This window comes from Verruconis gallopava (genome assembly GCF_000836295.1).
Source record: "Verruconis gallopava strain CBS 43764 unplaced genomic scaffold supercont1.38, whole genome shotgun sequence".
In the NCBI taxonomy this organism is placed as follows: Eukaryota; Fungi; Ascomycota; class Dothideomycetes; order Venturiales; family Sympoventuriaceae; genus Verruconis; species Verruconis gallopava.
The window spans coordinates 48,999-64,123 of NW_015622174.1; the positions used below are offsets into that span (position 1 = coordinate 48,999).

At 52.9% G+C, this 15,125-nt stretch overlaps 5 protein-coding genes across 6 annotated transcripts; 2 read left to right on the forward strand and 3 right to left on the reverse strand.

Moving 5' to 3' along the window:
• Positions 1 to 72: 72 nt before the first annotated feature.
• Positions 73 to 1,488, forward strand: PV09_08227 (uncharacterized protein; the record flags this gene model as incomplete). Its single annotated transcript, XM_016362090.1, has 1 exon — positions 73 to 1,488. The coding sequence occupies one exon, from the start codon at positions 73 to 75 to the stop codon at positions 1,486 to 1,488; it is 1,416 nt and encodes a 471-aa protein (XP_016210055.1).
• A 509-nt stretch (positions 1,489 to 1,997) lies between these two features.
• PV09_08228 lies at positions 1,998 to 4,657 on the reverse strand. 2 transcript variants are annotated; one of them, XM_016362092.1, is made up of 5 exons: positions 4,434 to 4,657; positions 4,218 to 4,349; positions 3,958 to 4,149; positions 2,245 to 3,898; positions 1,998 to 2,188 (listed from the first exon to the last, which is right to left on the reverse strand). In XM_016362092.1, the coding sequence occupies exons 1-4, from the start codon at positions 4,549 to 4,551 to the stop codon at positions 2,265 to 2,267; spliced, it is 2,076 nt and encodes a 691-aa protein (XP_016210057.1). In that variant the 5' UTR covers positions 4,552 to 4,657; the 3' UTR covers positions 1,998 to 2,188; positions 2,245 to 2,264. The 2 variants fall into 2 exon arrangements, with proteins under 2 accessions (XP_016210057.1, XP_016210056.1); XM_016362091.1 differs by having other exon boundaries at positions 1,998 to 3,898.
• A 167-nt stretch (positions 4,658 to 4,824) lies between these two features.
• PV09_08229 (uncharacterized protein) lies at positions 4,825 to 5,547 on the forward strand. Its single transcript, XM_016362093.1, has 3 exons — positions 4,825 to 4,955; positions 5,040 to 5,164; positions 5,267 to 5,547. The coding sequence occupies exons 1-3, from the start codon at positions 4,889 to 4,891 to the stop codon at positions 5,372 to 5,374; spliced, it is 300 nt and encodes a 99-aa protein (XP_016210058.1). The 5' UTR covers positions 4,825 to 4,888; the 3' UTR covers positions 5,375 to 5,547.
• Positions 5,548 to 6,535: 988 nt separating this feature from the next.
• PV09_08230 (uncharacterized protein) lies at positions 6,536 to 9,026 on the reverse strand. Its single transcript, XM_016362094.1, has one exon. The coding sequence runs from the start codon at positions 8,623 to 8,625 to the stop codon at positions 6,769 to 6,771; it is 1,857 nt and encodes a 618-aa protein (XP_016210059.1). The 5' UTR covers positions 8,626 to 9,026; the 3' UTR covers positions 6,536 to 6,768.
• A 2,261-nt stretch (positions 9,027 to 11,287) lies between these two features.
• PV09_08231 (uncharacterized protein) lies at positions 11,288 to 13,532 on the reverse strand. The gene is made up of 3 exons (XM_016362095.1): positions 13,095 to 13,532; positions 11,681 to 13,034; positions 11,288 to 11,611 (listed from the first exon to the last, which is right to left on the reverse strand). Exons 1-3 carry the CDS (start codon positions 13,110 to 13,112, stop codon positions 11,361 to 11,363), a joined length of 1,623 nt encoding a protein of 540 aa, XP_016210060.1. The 5' UTR covers positions 13,113 to 13,532; the 3' UTR covers positions 11,288 to 11,360.
• Positions 13,533 to 15,125: the final 1,593 nt, after the last annotated feature.

Below are 15,125 nucleotides of genomic sequence, written 5' to 3' on the forward strand. Positions count from 1 at the left end.
CAGCCGCCTGGCTTGCGATCCTGAAAACCACTCTTCCTCGCGTCGATTGTTTAATCAGTTGTTGATTCAGCCATGGCAGAGCCCAAATACGATAACGAAAAGCAGATTGCGGCGAGTAGTGGCTATGTCCAGGACGATTACAGCGAGGAAGGTATCACCTTCGACAGACTTGTCGCTGAAGACCATGGTCACGAGATCAAGCTTAGGACCATGTCATGGCAGAAGGCCGCTTGGCTGCTGGCCGGAGACCAAGTCTGTCTCGCCATCATGGCTCAAACGTGGTCGCTCTCCGTGCTTGGCTGGGTACCAGGAATCATCACCATGCTTCTCGCTGGAGTCCTCTTCTACATCACCTCCCTTACGATGCACAAGTTCATCATGAAACATCCTCAAATCAAGGACATATGCGACTTTGGCTACTACGCGTTCGGCAAATCCACCGTTGCTTACCACTTCACTGCCTTCATGCTGCTCGCCAACAACATCCTCCTCATCGGCTTCCACGTTTTGACCGGTGCCAAGGTCATCAACACCCTTTCTGATCACTCCCAATGCACAATCGTCTTCAACGTGATCACAATGATGATGGGCATCATCATGTCCCTTCCTCGCACCCTGAAGCACGTCTCATTCATGAGCATGTTCTCAGCGGCGTGCATGGGCCTTGCCATCTTGCTCTTCTTGATCTTCGCCGGTATCGAAGATGCTCCGCTCTACGGCTACAACGGCGACTATCCAACGGACGGCCCCGTCCACACGTACGCCTTCCCTCCAGCAGGCACCACCTGGGTCGCATGCATGAATGCCGTGCTCAACATCACCTTCCTCTGGGTTCCACAGATCCTCTTCCCAACCTTCATCGCGGAGATGGAAAAACCAGAGGACTTCCCCAAGTCCCTAGCCGTCCTGGCCTGCCTTTCGGTCATTCTTTTCATCGTCCCACCTGCCATTGGCTTCCGTTACCTGGGTCAGTACGCCACCGCTCCGGCATTTGGCAGCTTGGGTGTCGTCGCATACAAGAAGGCTTCGTTTGCCTTTGTCATCGTGCCCACTATCATCATCGGCGTCATCTACGCCAACGTCAGCGCCAAGTTCGTCTATCAGCACCTCATGCGCGGCTCGCATCACCAGCACTCCAACACCGTCATCGGCTGGGGAGCTTGGGCTGGCGTAATGGTCGCAGTTTGGGGCGTCGCTTTCATCTTCGCTGAGGTTGTTCCCTCCATGGGTGATTTCCTGTCTCTTCTTGGCGCTGCCTTTGACAGCTTCTTCGGCTTCATCTACTTCGCCATTGCCTACTGGCAGATGAACAAGACGAACCTGTTCGGTGGCCTCAGCAGGTCGATCAAGACTGCTGTCCACGTCTTCGTCATGCTCGTCGGTCTGTTCTTGCTTGGGCCGGGTCTGTACGCTGCTTGCGAGGCCATCATCGCCGACTACAGCGGCCCTGTCAAGCCTGCTTTCAGCTGCGCCAATGTTGCCATATAAGAATAGAAGTATAGCATGGTGTGATGATGCACCCTTTCTGTATATAAGATCGTAGGTGCTTACGTTCGAAAATAAATCATTTCAATTCAACCTCCTTTTTCTTTTTCCTATCCCTCCCCGTAACCGCCCAGAATGTAGCCGCTGCTCATCCGAGAATGCCTTGATCCCTACACGACTAACTACGTGCCACGTGTTGGATAGACCCAGTAGCATCAATACTTTACTTCAAAAAGATCCAGACGAAAGATCGGCAGGCAAGTCGGGTCCTGGTTCAGACGGAGTTTAAGGCCGGAGGGGACCTACGTTGAGTGGGGTGGGACCTTGCCAGGTGCTTCACGGATAATGGAAATGTGAAGCCAAAAAAAAAGGGACACTTCTGGACTGTAAAACAGGTCGCCCAGACTGATATATCTAGGAGTCATACGGTTTTAGATTCGCAACTGGACTCTCAGGTCTCCTGTGCTCCACGCGCGAGACCCAAAGGACCAATATTCACAGGATCGTTCGTCTCGTGCTCATTAACAAGATTACGGTTCGTTATTTGTTAATCCAAATCGAGAGCCAGACGTCGATGACATGTCCGTGAAATCATGGCTCAGAAGCTTATCTCGTGCATGGCTCAAAAAGTGTGTTCAAGTTCTGAACTGGGGGGTGTCGACACATAGTCAGATGTTCAGCACATTGCCAACATCGTCCGCGCCTACAAAGTGCACGTAAGCATTATCATACCAAGGTCATGAACAGTCCTTCTCGCACTCTTCTGCAGCCGAACTAACTCAGGTTGCCGTTATCGTAGCCGTGCCTTGTTGCCTATACCCTCCGTCCCTCTCTCTGGCCTCCTCCTCTAGCTCTCTCAACACCTCGTCAAGCATCCCCTCGATCTCGCTCTCCCTCACACCAATCGCCCCTCTGATCAATCTCTTGTAACCTTCCACGCGCTCACCCATGCCTGCATTTCCCATGGCGTCCACGAGCGTGCGCACCATTCGCCGCCGCTGGTCCTGCATGGCCTTCAACTTCTCCGGAGAGGGCTCGAGGACACCATTGGACGACGACGGTGGAGGCGGTCCCATGGCGACAAGTTCGCGGAGGGATGACATGTGCTCGAGCTCTAAGTAGGCTTCAGCCTCGCGCTCTAGGGACGCAAGTTCGGCTTCGACATCGACCTCGTCGGCCTGCGAGAGCGAGCTCAGTTCCTCTTCTACAGGAGCGAGATCTTCGAGCTGTTTGCGCAAATATTCCAGTTCGCCCGTCCTCTTTCTCAGTACACGTTCAATTTCCACTTGCTCTTCCATTTTCGTCTCGTACTCCGTCTCAAAAGCTTTTGCCAGGCCTGTCAGGCGCTCCGTGATATTGGGGAGTAATCGGGTCGCAACGCTGTTGGCTGTCGCACTTCGGAATGTCGGCTCTCTTTGCATTGCTAGTGAATTCGATCCTCCGCCAAAGTTCACCATCGCGCTTCCATCTCCGTTCATCCCTCTGCCATCTGGAGCAAATGGTGAACTCGACAGTTCCCGCCCCCCTACTCCCATCGCGCCAAGACCAGCTTTTCCAAGGTGCGCTCTCCTCCGCGCATTCAATTCACGAATTAGCTCGTCTGCCGTCTCACCCGCGTTGTTTGGCCTGTCAACCGCGACATTTCGTCCAAGCAAGCTTCGCACGCACTTCCGCGCGCCGTTACGCGCAGCTATCATGACGCATGTGTCACCGTTCTGGTCCGTCATGTTTAGGAGCTTGGTGATTTCATCAGGAATCCACGTCTCAGCCAAGACGTTGACGAGGGTATCGATATAATAGCGCGCGGACTTGTACTTGTTCTTCGATGATGTAGTTGCGGCGATATGGTGGAAGACGGTTGAACCGAACCAGTCAGTACGTTGGACTGTCGGTGCAAGGATACGAGCGAGAGCCGGCATAGTCTGCTTGTCGAAGTTGTTCGTGAACATCACAGCACGCATAAGCGGTGTCTCGAGGTTGTTGTTCAAGCAATCTATGCGTGCATTCCTCCTCAGAAGGTCTTTCACGACGTCAATGTCTCCCATTGCGGCTGCCCAATGCATTGCACTGTGACCCTTCTCATCTATTGGTCTGTCTAGGTTGATGCCTGGGGGTGGTTCCGGCGCCGATGGAAAGCTATCTTCCGACTCTAGAAGCATGAAGTAGTCAAGCAGCTGGTCAGCCCAGATCTGGTGCTGTTGATCTTGGAATGACATCTGGTCCCGTTTCCTCTTCCGTGAACCTGGGTAGTGTTGTGCATAGGGGTCATCAACGTCCATCATACTCTCCGATGCTATAGTCATATTGTCCGGTGTGCCTTCGTGGTATTGGCCCACACTGGCTAGCTCATCTTGATCGTACTGGGACATCGATTGTGAATGTGAATGTGCATGCGCATGTAACGATGCATGAGCTGATCGTTCAATTAGCACTGTATGTGGCCTTCGCCCTTGTGATGACTATGCAACTTACAGTTTACAGGCATTCTCCGTGGTGGATTGATTATCCTGGGTTGCTTCGGTCTATTAGATGCCGCGGTCGCATGCTTAGGCGCTGGCGGTGGACTCCTGTCGCCCGGCACATAATCAAAGATTGGAAGCAGCTTATCAAGAACGCCATTGCGCTCGGCCAGAGCTCGGCCATCAGCAAGAGGTATCCAGGTGCCTGTCCAAAATCTTAGCCTTGTGTTCTTCCACGAAACCATGAGGTATGTCTGCGTTATTTACACTTACCCTGATATTTACCATAACCACCCTGAACCTTTTCATGCACACCTTTTTGTACCTCTCGCTCTAGAATTCTCGTCCTCGTCGGCTTGTCGTAGGCAGCGGCCTTGAGAATGTGCGTCGCATTGATCCAATCGTCTGTCCATGGCATCAGCACTTTCCACTTCCAAAATCGCTTTCCCTGCCCGGATGTATCTTGAACCAAGGAGGGTAACCACATACCAGCCCGCCTGCGCATAATATGCACGCCCGGCCCTACGTTGTATTCATATACGGGCACATTGCTATAACACGCGCCGTAGATCTTGGAGTTGGCGCTGTTAACGTTGTTCGCGGCCATGACTTCATCAATGCATTTATACGTAAGAAAGGGAAACAGTCGATTTTATACGTTGACAGCGGCCACGATAGTGAAAAGAGCGGGCACCGCAGACGACGAATGAGATCGCGAAAGGAACAGGAAGACGACGCGTGCGTGGAGGTTTCGACGCGTGATGCCGAAAGCCAGGAAACCACGCTAATCCTAAAATGGTTTTAATGGATTGCCCGCTTGTTTATGCCTAAGGCTATAATATGTCGGCCTTGCGAGCATGTTGCCCGGCACCTCGAACCTGCAAAGCATCCGCGAGCCGTGGTGACAGCATCAAGCTACCCTTTCAAGCTCCAAACTCAGCACAATGTCGCTCATCGAGAAGGCAAAGGAAGCCGTTGGTCTCGGCCACGAGTCTTCCGAACCATCAGGCCGTATGTTCGCTCCTCTTGATGATTCAATTGCGCGCTTCAGAACGGCGGTCCAGAACAGAGAGCTAACATACATGAACCTTTTAGCGGCAACTAAACAGCAGATGTCGGATGCCAGACTACCGCTTGCATACAGGGACAGCTGTGCTCACCTTCTGATACCCCTCAACCGGTGTCGCTTCGAGACATACTACCTGCCGTGGAAGTGCGAGGTATGCTTTCATTCGCCTCTCCCTCCTTCCCCTTACACCTCACCTTGAAGGCGGGAATAAGATGTGCCTGAGTCAATGGAGGCTAAGTGGACAATGACGCAGGATGAGAGACATTCGTACGAAAAATGCCAGTACGTCGAGTTCAAGAAGCGCGTGGCGAAGATGGACGAGCTCAAAGCGGCACGGTACGGCGAGAGGATTGGCAACTAGACGAGTAAATGCCCGAATGTGTCCTTTCAAGACAATTGAAAAATAGCGCTGCGTAATTGCAAAGAGACTGGAGGCTTAGGAAACATTGAACGTCGCCCTTGCTCTCTCGTTGCAGCGAATATTTTTGTACATAGAGATGAGAAGAGTTCAATGTGAAGGGACATTCCTCATCATTGGCACGTCTGCCACGCTTTTTTTCTTCAATTTTTCTTTTCATTCGACAACATTAACTAGCTAGCCATGTCGATGTGCTCGGACGTGGCACGAATTTCTAGGTACATCTCCACCCATTTATCGTTGCCAGCCTTTATGGTTCACGGGGCAACCTCTCGCACTTGCTTTCATGCGCCTGCTAGAGCAGGTACACTTCGTAGAACGATTTCAAAACCTCAACTATGGAACAAAGCTCCAGATGCCTCTCATATCGGACATCAGCCTGACCAAGTACACACGCGTGTGGAGTGGTGGATCAGTCCTTAGCACTCCCCTCGCTCGGTCATCCAAAACACAGCCAGTGACCGGGAATATTCCAAAATGGACTGATATCGCGCATTTCCCCCGGTAAGCATAAATGCCGACGTCATGAATTAAACAGACGACGGAGCATGGTGAGTCGAGTCCTTGTTGTAATCCTACGACATCCACAGGTGTCCTGGATCCGCGAGAATTTTCCATCACAGCGTGAACGATAATCATATCTTTTGCTTCTTCTTTGCTTTGGGTTTTCGACGGTAACACCGCTGGAAGATTCGTCCATCAAGAGCTCATGAAACTCACTTCAGCCCTCGCACACTTTTCCTGCTAAGGGCAATCGCACCAGCATCATTTGCCCTGTTAGGCTCAGAGATTGGGTCTGATGGCGGTAAGTTTGCTTAATAATTTTATTCAACAGAGCGTGGATGGAGGTCCAAAACTTTTTGAGCTGGCGTGCGAGTGACCAGCACTAGCATTCAGGTAATACCAGACGTAGCAGCATCAGAAGAGGCCTTGCGACAATCCCCGCTCCAGTCACTCTCTCAATTTCACTGCAACTCCCCGCAATATTTGAACATCTCACATGTGATTCTCTACCTTTTTATGATATCAACAAATGCAACGATACGGGTAGTAATGACCTGCACGTGACTATTCAAGACAAAAGAAAAAAAGAAAAAAACCAGAAGAAGACTAGAAGTGAGGACATCAGGAAGGACAAATTAGCATTATTTTAATTTGCACACACTTGTGCCGCTGAAGAGGTATCTATCTGCCCCGCCGAAAAAAAAGGCGGGGCGGGTTCTAATGGGAGAGGGCTTGGGAATTCAATACATGCTCATCAAAGCCCAAAAGCCCAAGCAAACAAACGTGAAAACATGGGGGTCGTATCCTCTTCAAAGAAAAAACAAATTTTCCCTTTACGCAAACAGACACATGAACAACGCGAGTCCCAGTAGGGGAGAAACCATGTTGAGTACCACACCCCTTGCAGCCGTGCTTTTCTTCGATGTCGTAGATGATGGCGCCCCACTTGTCCCCGTGCCCTCGCTGCCCGTCGACGGATCGGGTGAATCGGTCGTGACGGTCGGGTCGATCTTGGCCTGCTCGATGGCGTCCGGAAGGCCGTACACGTAGAACGAGCCTGTCTTGAACGAATTCTGATAGTGATAGCCTGATCCGAACATCATGAAACCCCCGGCGACGAGCACGCCACCGCGCTGGATCGAGTCGACGGGCCAGGTCTGGAGCGTGTTGCCGTTGGACTTTGCCAGCGCAACGACGGCACCCGTGGTCTGGCCGGTTGTGTCCGAATTAACGACAGCGCGGGAACCGGATCGACCCACGAGAATGATGTCGTTGACGACAGCCGGTGGGGTGTAGGCGAGCTGCAAGTCCGGGACAGGAACCTCCCACTCGAGAGCGCCGGTCTTGAGGTTGGCGGCGCCCCATGCACTGTTATTGATCTGGGGCCCGTTTCCGGGCTGCAGGGTCCAATTGACAGCACCGAAGTTTATGGCGGTGAAATATATGCTCTTGTCGTCGGTGGCCATGCCCCAAGACATGGCGCCAGGTCCACCCGTAGTACCGGAGTCGGGAGACGTGATTATGCTCCATTGAACGTCACCCGTCACTGCATTAAACGAATACAGGTTACCGCTCTTCTGGCCAATAACGACAGTATCGTTGCCAGTCGTGCCATCGCCAAGTGCTGCAGGAACAAAGGTAGGGGCCATGCCGAAATCCGCATCTGGACCCGGTCGATCGGGGCAAAGAGGTGATGCGCTCGTCGGTGCACCGGCGTAACCGCAGACCATGACCCAGCCGTCGAGAGGAGATATTCTCTGGCGCCAATTGACTTTGCCGGTATTCATGTCGACGGCAAAGACGGACTCTTGCGAAACGTCGTCTGGCATGCAGGCCGAGGTCTCGTTGACGCAGTGCAAGTACGAATCTGGATATACGTACGTGTTGCCCGTGCCGAAGAAGACCTGGCCGCGCACAGGGTCGATGGCCGGCTGAGAGCCCCATACGCCTGCGCCTGACCAGCCGCTGTTGGCCGGCAGAGTGTCGATGTGCCAGCGCTCAGTAAAGTTCCTCGTCTTGAGGTCAAAGTTGTACGAGGCGAATTTGCCGATGAAACTGCAGCAGGGGTAGCTTGTGTTGACAGTGGCGGACGACTCCTGGGACGAGGCGCCTATGTAGATATTGCCCTCATATAGGGTTGGGCTCATGGTCAGAATAGCGAGAGGATGGTCATGGACGCGGATCGTGCCAAGAACCTCGCCGGTGGTCAGGTTTGCGGCGACGAGAAGTGCGTGAGCCTGGGTGCCAAAGTAAATGATGCCATTCTCCAGGTCAAGCTGGGGGCTGGTTCGAGACATGGGCAATGAGTTCTCCAGCACAAAGCCCGTGAGTGGCTCCTCGTCGTAGCAGATCTTGGTGACGTTGATCTGCCATCGGAACTTGCAGGTACCGTAGGCCAGCGCGTAGAAGGAGCCATTGCTGGTCGGGTAGTAGACGGTATTGTTGTGGACCACGGGTGTCGCACTGACGCCGAGCGGATAGTCGAATTTACAATTCTGCTTCAGATCGGCGATGGTTGTCGAGTTGATCTCGGTGCTGGTCGACCAGCGATTGTTGTAGATATTGGAGCCCCAGCCAGTCCAGTCGGAGAACTGGTCCGGCGCTGATTTGGGCGCGCCTGTGTCTGCAGCGGAAACGGTGCTGAAAAACAGTAGCGAGCCCGCTAGGAGCTCGACGAGCGAGGAGAACATGACGGGCAACAAAGCCCGCAGCCGAGAAATATTAGAATTGGCGAATCAGTCGAGCCTTGTTTTTTTTTTCTTTGTCTGCGCTTATGTTCTCATGCTTCAGAGTAGTTAAAAGGCCAAGGGCATATGATAAAACGAGTGTATAGCGGCAGAAGCAGCGAAAAATGTTAGACAAAAAAACAAGCATATAGTGTATATACGACGGCGACAGGTCGAAAAACGGAGGTGACTCGATTTGAATGAAGAAAGAGGCCGTAAAAGAAGAAAATTAGACGGGTCGTGTGCCAGCGATAACAAGGAGATTGACTTGGACGCCATGGCTTGCAAGTAAAGCAGCGCAACGACGGCTCTGTGGATGGGATCACTGTCCGTGTCGTCGCTAGCGTGTTGACTGCAGGTCTTCTGGCGGGTTCAGGACAGCGCTGAAGGAGATTGACGTGCAGACGAGCTAGGCGGCTTCGAGGCAATGTGGCGGGTTGTATTCGCTGGGGGCTTCTGATAAGATGAATGCAGGAACCCGATTAGCGGACGGGCGCGTGGGCCTGCGAGTCTGCTCATGCGGCTACCTTGGCCAACACCTGGCAGACGCTCGCTGTGACTGGATCGTCGAGGACGAAGTGACCGTGGGCCGTCGTTTCATGGGCACAGGCACGGAGGACTCGATGCAAGATCCAAGGTTTTCCTCAGCAAGTGGAAGATCAAATGACGCTGCCGAACCCAGACTTCCGTGCAGGGCGATCGTGGCGAGGTGGATGTGCGAGTCGGGTCGATCGCATGAAACTCACGGACGGACTTTGTCTGCACAAGTGCCAGGCCGAACCTGACGGCAACGATCAACGACCGCATCATGAGCGTCGAGTCTTGTTGGCCTGCCACGATCGGCTTGGTGGCGTCGCCGGACAAGCGAAGGAGTGGCTCACGGCATGTACCACAGCGCCCGCTGCGAGTCGCGTGCCGGTCTCTCTCTTCAAATTTTTCTCGCCTCGAAGAATGTTCTGACCAATGACTAGCGAACGAACCGGCGACCATCGCGGCCGGAGATCACGAAGTTGTGGATCTTCAGGACGAAGTGCTGTCCTCATCTGTGACAGAGCGATCCACTTATTATGCGCTGCTCCGTCCTGCTCCTGCATCAGTCAGAAAAACATCAAAGGGCGGCGACGAAAAGAACCGGCCCATAACTCGTTACCGCATCGCTGTGCGATCTCGATAGAGGTCTGACGCTCCACTCCTTATGTGGGCCAGCTGGCACCCAATCATTGCTTGTGGACCGCAGCCACACGTATTGTCGTGTACAGTGTCGTTTTTGGCCTTGCACCAGAGCAAGAAGGACCAGGAACTCCCTACGGAACCCGCAGCACTGGCATACGATGACCCAAGAGTTGGGTCACTATCATCAATGAAGTCATGCACAGTGTGTCAAGGACGTACAATGCTTGCGGTTTTCCGTGTACGGATGGCAAAGGTCAGCCCGCAGGACAAAGCAGATGGTTTGCCGCTGGTGCCCTCGAGCGCGCTGCTATCTTCGTTTCACTCTGCATGCGTTCTTATTGCACTGTTCTGCTCTCGCCCAGGTGCATAAGAATGCGTCGTTGCCCAGACATGACATGGCATACAGCCGCTTGCAAGACCCGTATTGGGTGCAGTATTCACTAATGCAATTGTTCTCTCGTTCCGTGAATTGTGCTCGACAGCAGGTTTTGATGATAGAGATCGCGATGATGCTACGCCTCTCATCTCTACCACAAAGACCTCTGGGCGAAAGAGCTGCTCAATCGCTCCACTTTGAGGCTTTTGACCTCCTTCGCGCTCACAACTGCTGTGCTTGAGGCCAGACGCTTCATGGATTCACAGGGTTGATCAATTCTACCAATCGCTCGTCCCGTGCGACAACTCGACCTGAATGGGAGGAGTTGATGCTCATGCTTTGCGTCTTTGAACAGGAGACTTGACGTTCTCAAGATGGTTATTGGGGCTGCTTTTCAACGTAACACAGTAATTTGCAAAATGCAGTGTTCTCGTATGACGATTTCTTCTTCCCGAAGTTTAGGTCGCTGAGTATTGTGGGTCGTCGGTCTCGAATAGAGTGGGAATATGGTGTCTTGAGATGAGAAATTAAGGAGGATGGCAGAGCAGAAATAGTTCTTGGTCTTGCCAACATATGAATCAATAGCGGAATGAAGAGCAGGGTGTGCCCTTGCATCAACTTCACAGAATGATCAAATGCTCAACTTAGTCATACAACAGGAAAGCAAAGGGTAATATTTCGACAATAGCGGAATTTTGCAGTACTGCTAAGTGTTACTCTCAACCTATTCAAGGAGTTTGTTGCAAAGGCAGCCATTATCAGGCTATCGTATGGTGTGTGCGATACTTTACCACAACAATGCAGATTTTGTGAAGACGAGGAACGGTCTCGAACAGAAAAAGTCAATCTGGAAGCGGAGCGCGTCGCACGAGACTAGCGTCTGCAGCATCTCGAAATATGCGCGGCATCGTACTCTCGTCTGACAAGTAGCGAAATCCCACAATTTATGAACGAGAACCTGGCGAGGGCATAAAGATCCCGTCTTGATTCGATGAGGATGCAATTCTGTCATCCTCGCCGTTCGAGCTTTGCTAAAAAAAAAGAAAGAAAAGAGAATAAAAAAAATTGGAAGTTGCCTTGCAAAATAAACCCAATTCATAAAATTCAGTGTTCAATATCTATATTGAAAGGGGACGTGAGCCAGCGTTCTTTAAGCCTTCTCCTCGGCAACAACGCGTCTCTCGGGAGAGTGATCTTCAGACATCTTCGCATCCTTTTCCCCGACCGATGGATGAGCCTCCATATCGGACAAATCACCACGCTCCGCCTTTGCGATACGTCTGTAGGTATTTCTGGTCTTCCAGGCGGGGGTTCCGATGTATTTGATACCGTGCGGATCTTCGAAAATGGCAGTTGTCTCCTCGAGAGACTTGCCTGCTGTCTCCGGGAACATAAAGAAGACTGCGATTGATCGTTAGCAAGCGTGACGAAGCCTCATGAGCAGATAGAAAAAGATTGACATAGACATACCGTGAATGAACATGGCAACACAGAAAACGCCAAAGATGATGTATGTGCGCCACTGAATGTTGACGAATGCGGGCGGGACGAAGTAACCGAGAGCGAAGTTAAACGCCCAGTTGGCCGAAGTGGACAGCGCAACAGCCTTGCCACGGACACGCAGAGGATAAAGTTCGGGTGGGTAGATCCAAGAGACGGGGCCCCAAGTCGGAGCAAAGGAGGCAACGAAGAGATATGAGCAAGCGATGATGGCTTTAGCCGGTGCACCGTGGACGAGAGTTGACGCCTCTTTAACCCCGTCGACGCCGTCAGGCTCATATGTGCCATAGGTTGCAAGGATGCCGGCGTCCGCGAAAAGCCAGATGGCCATGAAAAGAGCACCGATGAGCAGCGTCGGGCGACGACCCCAGCGATCCACATACAGCAGGGCAGGTACGGTCATGACGACGTTGATGACGTACTGGATCGACGAAGAGACGAGCAAGTTGTTGCCTTTGAGACCGGCCATAGCGAAGACGTACGTGATGTAGTACATCATGACGTTCATTCCCGTCAGTTGAGACCATATCTGAGTGAAGACACCAATGTGCGTTCTGTTGATGTTCTTCGGGTAGAATAGCTCCCAGTAGGTGACATCTGCATTCTGGCGCTCAAACTCGCAATATGCCTTGATCTCCTCGTACTCGCGCGCAACGAAGGGTGAGTTGGGATCGCCCTTTCCATGGACAAGGACTAAGACAGACATGCAATCCTCCCAGCGATCTTTGCGGGCAAGCCATCGAGGGGATTCAGGCAGGAAGAGCAAGCCAACGAAGAGTAGCATGGCGGGTATCATCTGCAGGCCCCAAGGAAGTCTGAAAGCGGCAGTTCCGTTGATGAAGGAACACCCGTACGAGATGTAGAACATGATCATGATACCCCACGTAATGGCCCACTGCTGGGCGCCGACGAGACGACCGCGCTTGCTGGGTGGTGCCATCTCGGAGATGTAGACAGGAACCTGAGCGGAGCAGATACCGACGGAAAAGCCGTTGATGATGCGGCCGACGATGAGCATGGCGATGTTTTGCGATGCGGACACGATGACGCTGCCGATGATCCAGATGATGGAGCCGATCATAATGGCCTTCTTGCGGCCGAAGATATCAGTGATGAAGCCAGAACATAGCGCAGCGAGCCAGGAGCCACCGGCCATGGAGGCAGTGATGCCACCCTGCACGTCCGCTCTGGGGCCGGAGCACGGTGTGTCACCCTGATTGAAATAGCATTTGTAGGCGCTGGTGCCGAGAATGGCACTCATGGACGATATGTCGAAGCCAAAGAGGCCGCCACCGATAACTGCGATGGCGGCGATGAAGTAGTACTGCGAAGCCAGGTCAGCGGGATCATTTGCCTACAGCGCATGTGCATTGTTGATTCATACATTCCCAATGGTATACATCGTGACAGCCCCTACTGAACGATCACGTATGCTAGAGGTGTGCGAGATTTCGTTCTCTGTCTGGCCCTATTCTCGCGGAGGAGAATGAAGAGGAGGAGCTTCGTGCAGATCCTATCCTTCACGCGACGGGCATGATGCCTTTAAAGCCCAGGACCAAAGAATCCTGGAGCACACCAGACGGACAACGCAGGTTCGAGCAACTCCAACACGCACGTACCAACCTGCCATACGACCCCATGATGCCGTTCGGTGTGGAGAAGAAGCGTCTAGCGCGGCGAGTGAAAGCATGCTTCACCCAGCCGAAATCCTGGGGCTCCTCGCCTGGCGAACGTCGTCTTGTGCCGGGCACTTCTCCCATTGAAGCAGTGATGGTCCACACAACGGACGAGATTGGCGAATGAGGACTCGAATGCCGAGAGGAGCGCGGACGAGCTGAACGAAGAAAGATCATCGTGGACTGATGGTCGGGTTACCCTGTGGCCAGCGCCGCTGAGATCATCGCAGTTACATCCTATTTCCACTCGATTCCAAACTGGCCATCTCCGATCTTATGGGTCGCCGCGGCCGCCTGGCGTTTTCTTGCGCGACCAACGCATTACGAGAGAGGATCCGCTACGGCGACGAGCGCTTCGAAACAGACAGGCCACAGCCCGCAACGCACGCGCAGTGATCACGATGAAGCTGTAGCCACAGTGCTTGTTGGCAGCGAGGAGGTTCGCTCTCAGCCGTTCAGCGTCGCGCCCGCGCGCATCGCGACACAAACCGGGCCACAAACGACGACGTCAACGTCGACACGCCAAGCTCGGGAGGCGTTTCGCTTGCAGCTGCACGAGGACGTCACACTTTTCCCGTCAAACCACCACGACCGTCCAGTCCAAGCTCGCAAAAGATGCCGCCTGTTCCTGACCTTTGCCTCGAGTTGCGGTCTGGCATTTCGTCCAACCCTCTCGGCGCCTGGCTTACGTCTGTGCCCAGCTTCTCGCCACCACCAGAAGCTCTGCCAGTCCGTCATGGACGTCGCACACGCGTCACCGTGCCTTTAGCAATTGTCGATGACCAATAGCTCCCCTCAGACGACATGTGCGGAGACGAAACTTAATTTTGGGGGGCCTCAGTCCTCTGCTTTGCCTGCCTGGAGACAGTTCCGAACGATCGACATTGTCTTCCCCTCGGGGTCATCGATCAGCGATGACCACGCGGTCCCATGTAACGTTGCAAGAGGTCCACTTCTTTTTGGGCCTAATCGCTGTTTTACTGCTACCGTGACTTTTTTTTCTAGTGAGGCGTCTTCTCTGTTGCTCGTTAAACAAAATCTTGGGTTGATGATATGCCGAGCTCCCAGCGCTGTCGAATAGATCACGCTCGTATTGCCGTATATCCGACACATTCGCTCCCACGGCTCTCGATTTGTGATGTTTGCTGTATATCACATTAGCGCTTGGCCACCTCGCATTTGATTACATTGAAAGAGCATGTACTGTACTAGCGTAGTTCGGCCGCGAGGTATCTGAATCCCTTCTGTTTCCTTGAAAGGCATGATTGGGGACTCCTCAATGTTCTCTCGCGAACTTGAAGAGGCAAAAAGGGAAGCGGAAGATTGAATGCTATCTTAACGGAGATAACTACACAGACGAGCAATCATATCACAGTCACAATCTATGCTAGTCACCTATACGCGCGGGTAACGCAAAGCAGTGCATGACCTGAAGATACTCTGTCTCTAGCCTGGGACAGGACAGTCTCCTTTGTCTACAGATGATACGCGTCAATGTCCCCAGGTGTGGGATATATCCGTTTCTCCGCCTCAGAGCCTTACCAATCCTTTGAATCCTCGTCCCCACTCTGAGACAGCATCCAAGCTCTCCTCCAACCAGCCAGAATGTGCCCACGGATGCCTGCTGGCGCTATGCTGGTACAGAACAGTACTGTACAATCCAAGAACCGTCGCAACCACGCCGCCTTGACACGACCCTGGCCAATCCCTGCGCTCAAAGTTGAGATCAACAGATGAAT

What these genes read in the sequence shown, in the direction of transcription:
- PV09_08229 (XM_016362093.1), top strand. Translation starts at nt 4,889, where the DNA reads ATGTCGCTCATCGAGAAGGCAAAGGAAGCCGTTGGTCTCGGCCACGAG. An exon ending in GTCTTCCGAACCATCAGGCC is followed by an intron (nt 4,956 to 5,039) that starts GTATGTTCGCTC and finishes TGAACCTTTTAG; the next exon opens with CGGCAACTAAACAGCAGATG. An exon ending in ACCTGCCGTGGAAGTGCGAG is followed by an intron (nt 5,165 to 5,266) that starts GTATGCTTTCAT and finishes ACAATGACGCAG; the next exon opens with GATGAGAGACATTCGTACGA.
- PV09_08231 (XM_016362095.1), bottom strand. An exon ending in TGTTGCCATGTTCATTCACG is followed by an intron (nt 11,612 to 11,680) that starts GTATGTCTATGT and finishes GATCAATCGCAG; the next exon opens with TCTTCTTTATGTTCCCGGAG.
- PV09_08228 (XM_016362092.1), bottom strand. Translation starts at nt 4,551, where the DNA reads ATGGCCGCGAACAACGTTAACAGCGCCAACTCCAAGATCTACGGCGCG. An exon ending in TATTATGCGCAGGCGGGCTG is followed by an intron (nt 4,350 to 4,433) that starts GTATGTGGTTAC and finishes TGCCATGGACAG; the next exon opens with ACGATTGGATCAATGCGACG. An exon ending in ACGGAGAATGCCTGTAAACT is followed by an intron (nt 3,899 to 3,957) that starts GTAAGTTGCATA and finishes TTGAACGATCAG; the next exon opens with CTCATGCATCGTTACATGCG.
- PV09_08230 (XM_016362094.1), bottom strand. Translation starts at nt 8,625, where the DNA reads ATGTTCTCCTCGCTCGTCGAGCTCCTAGCGGGCTCGCTACTGTTTTTC.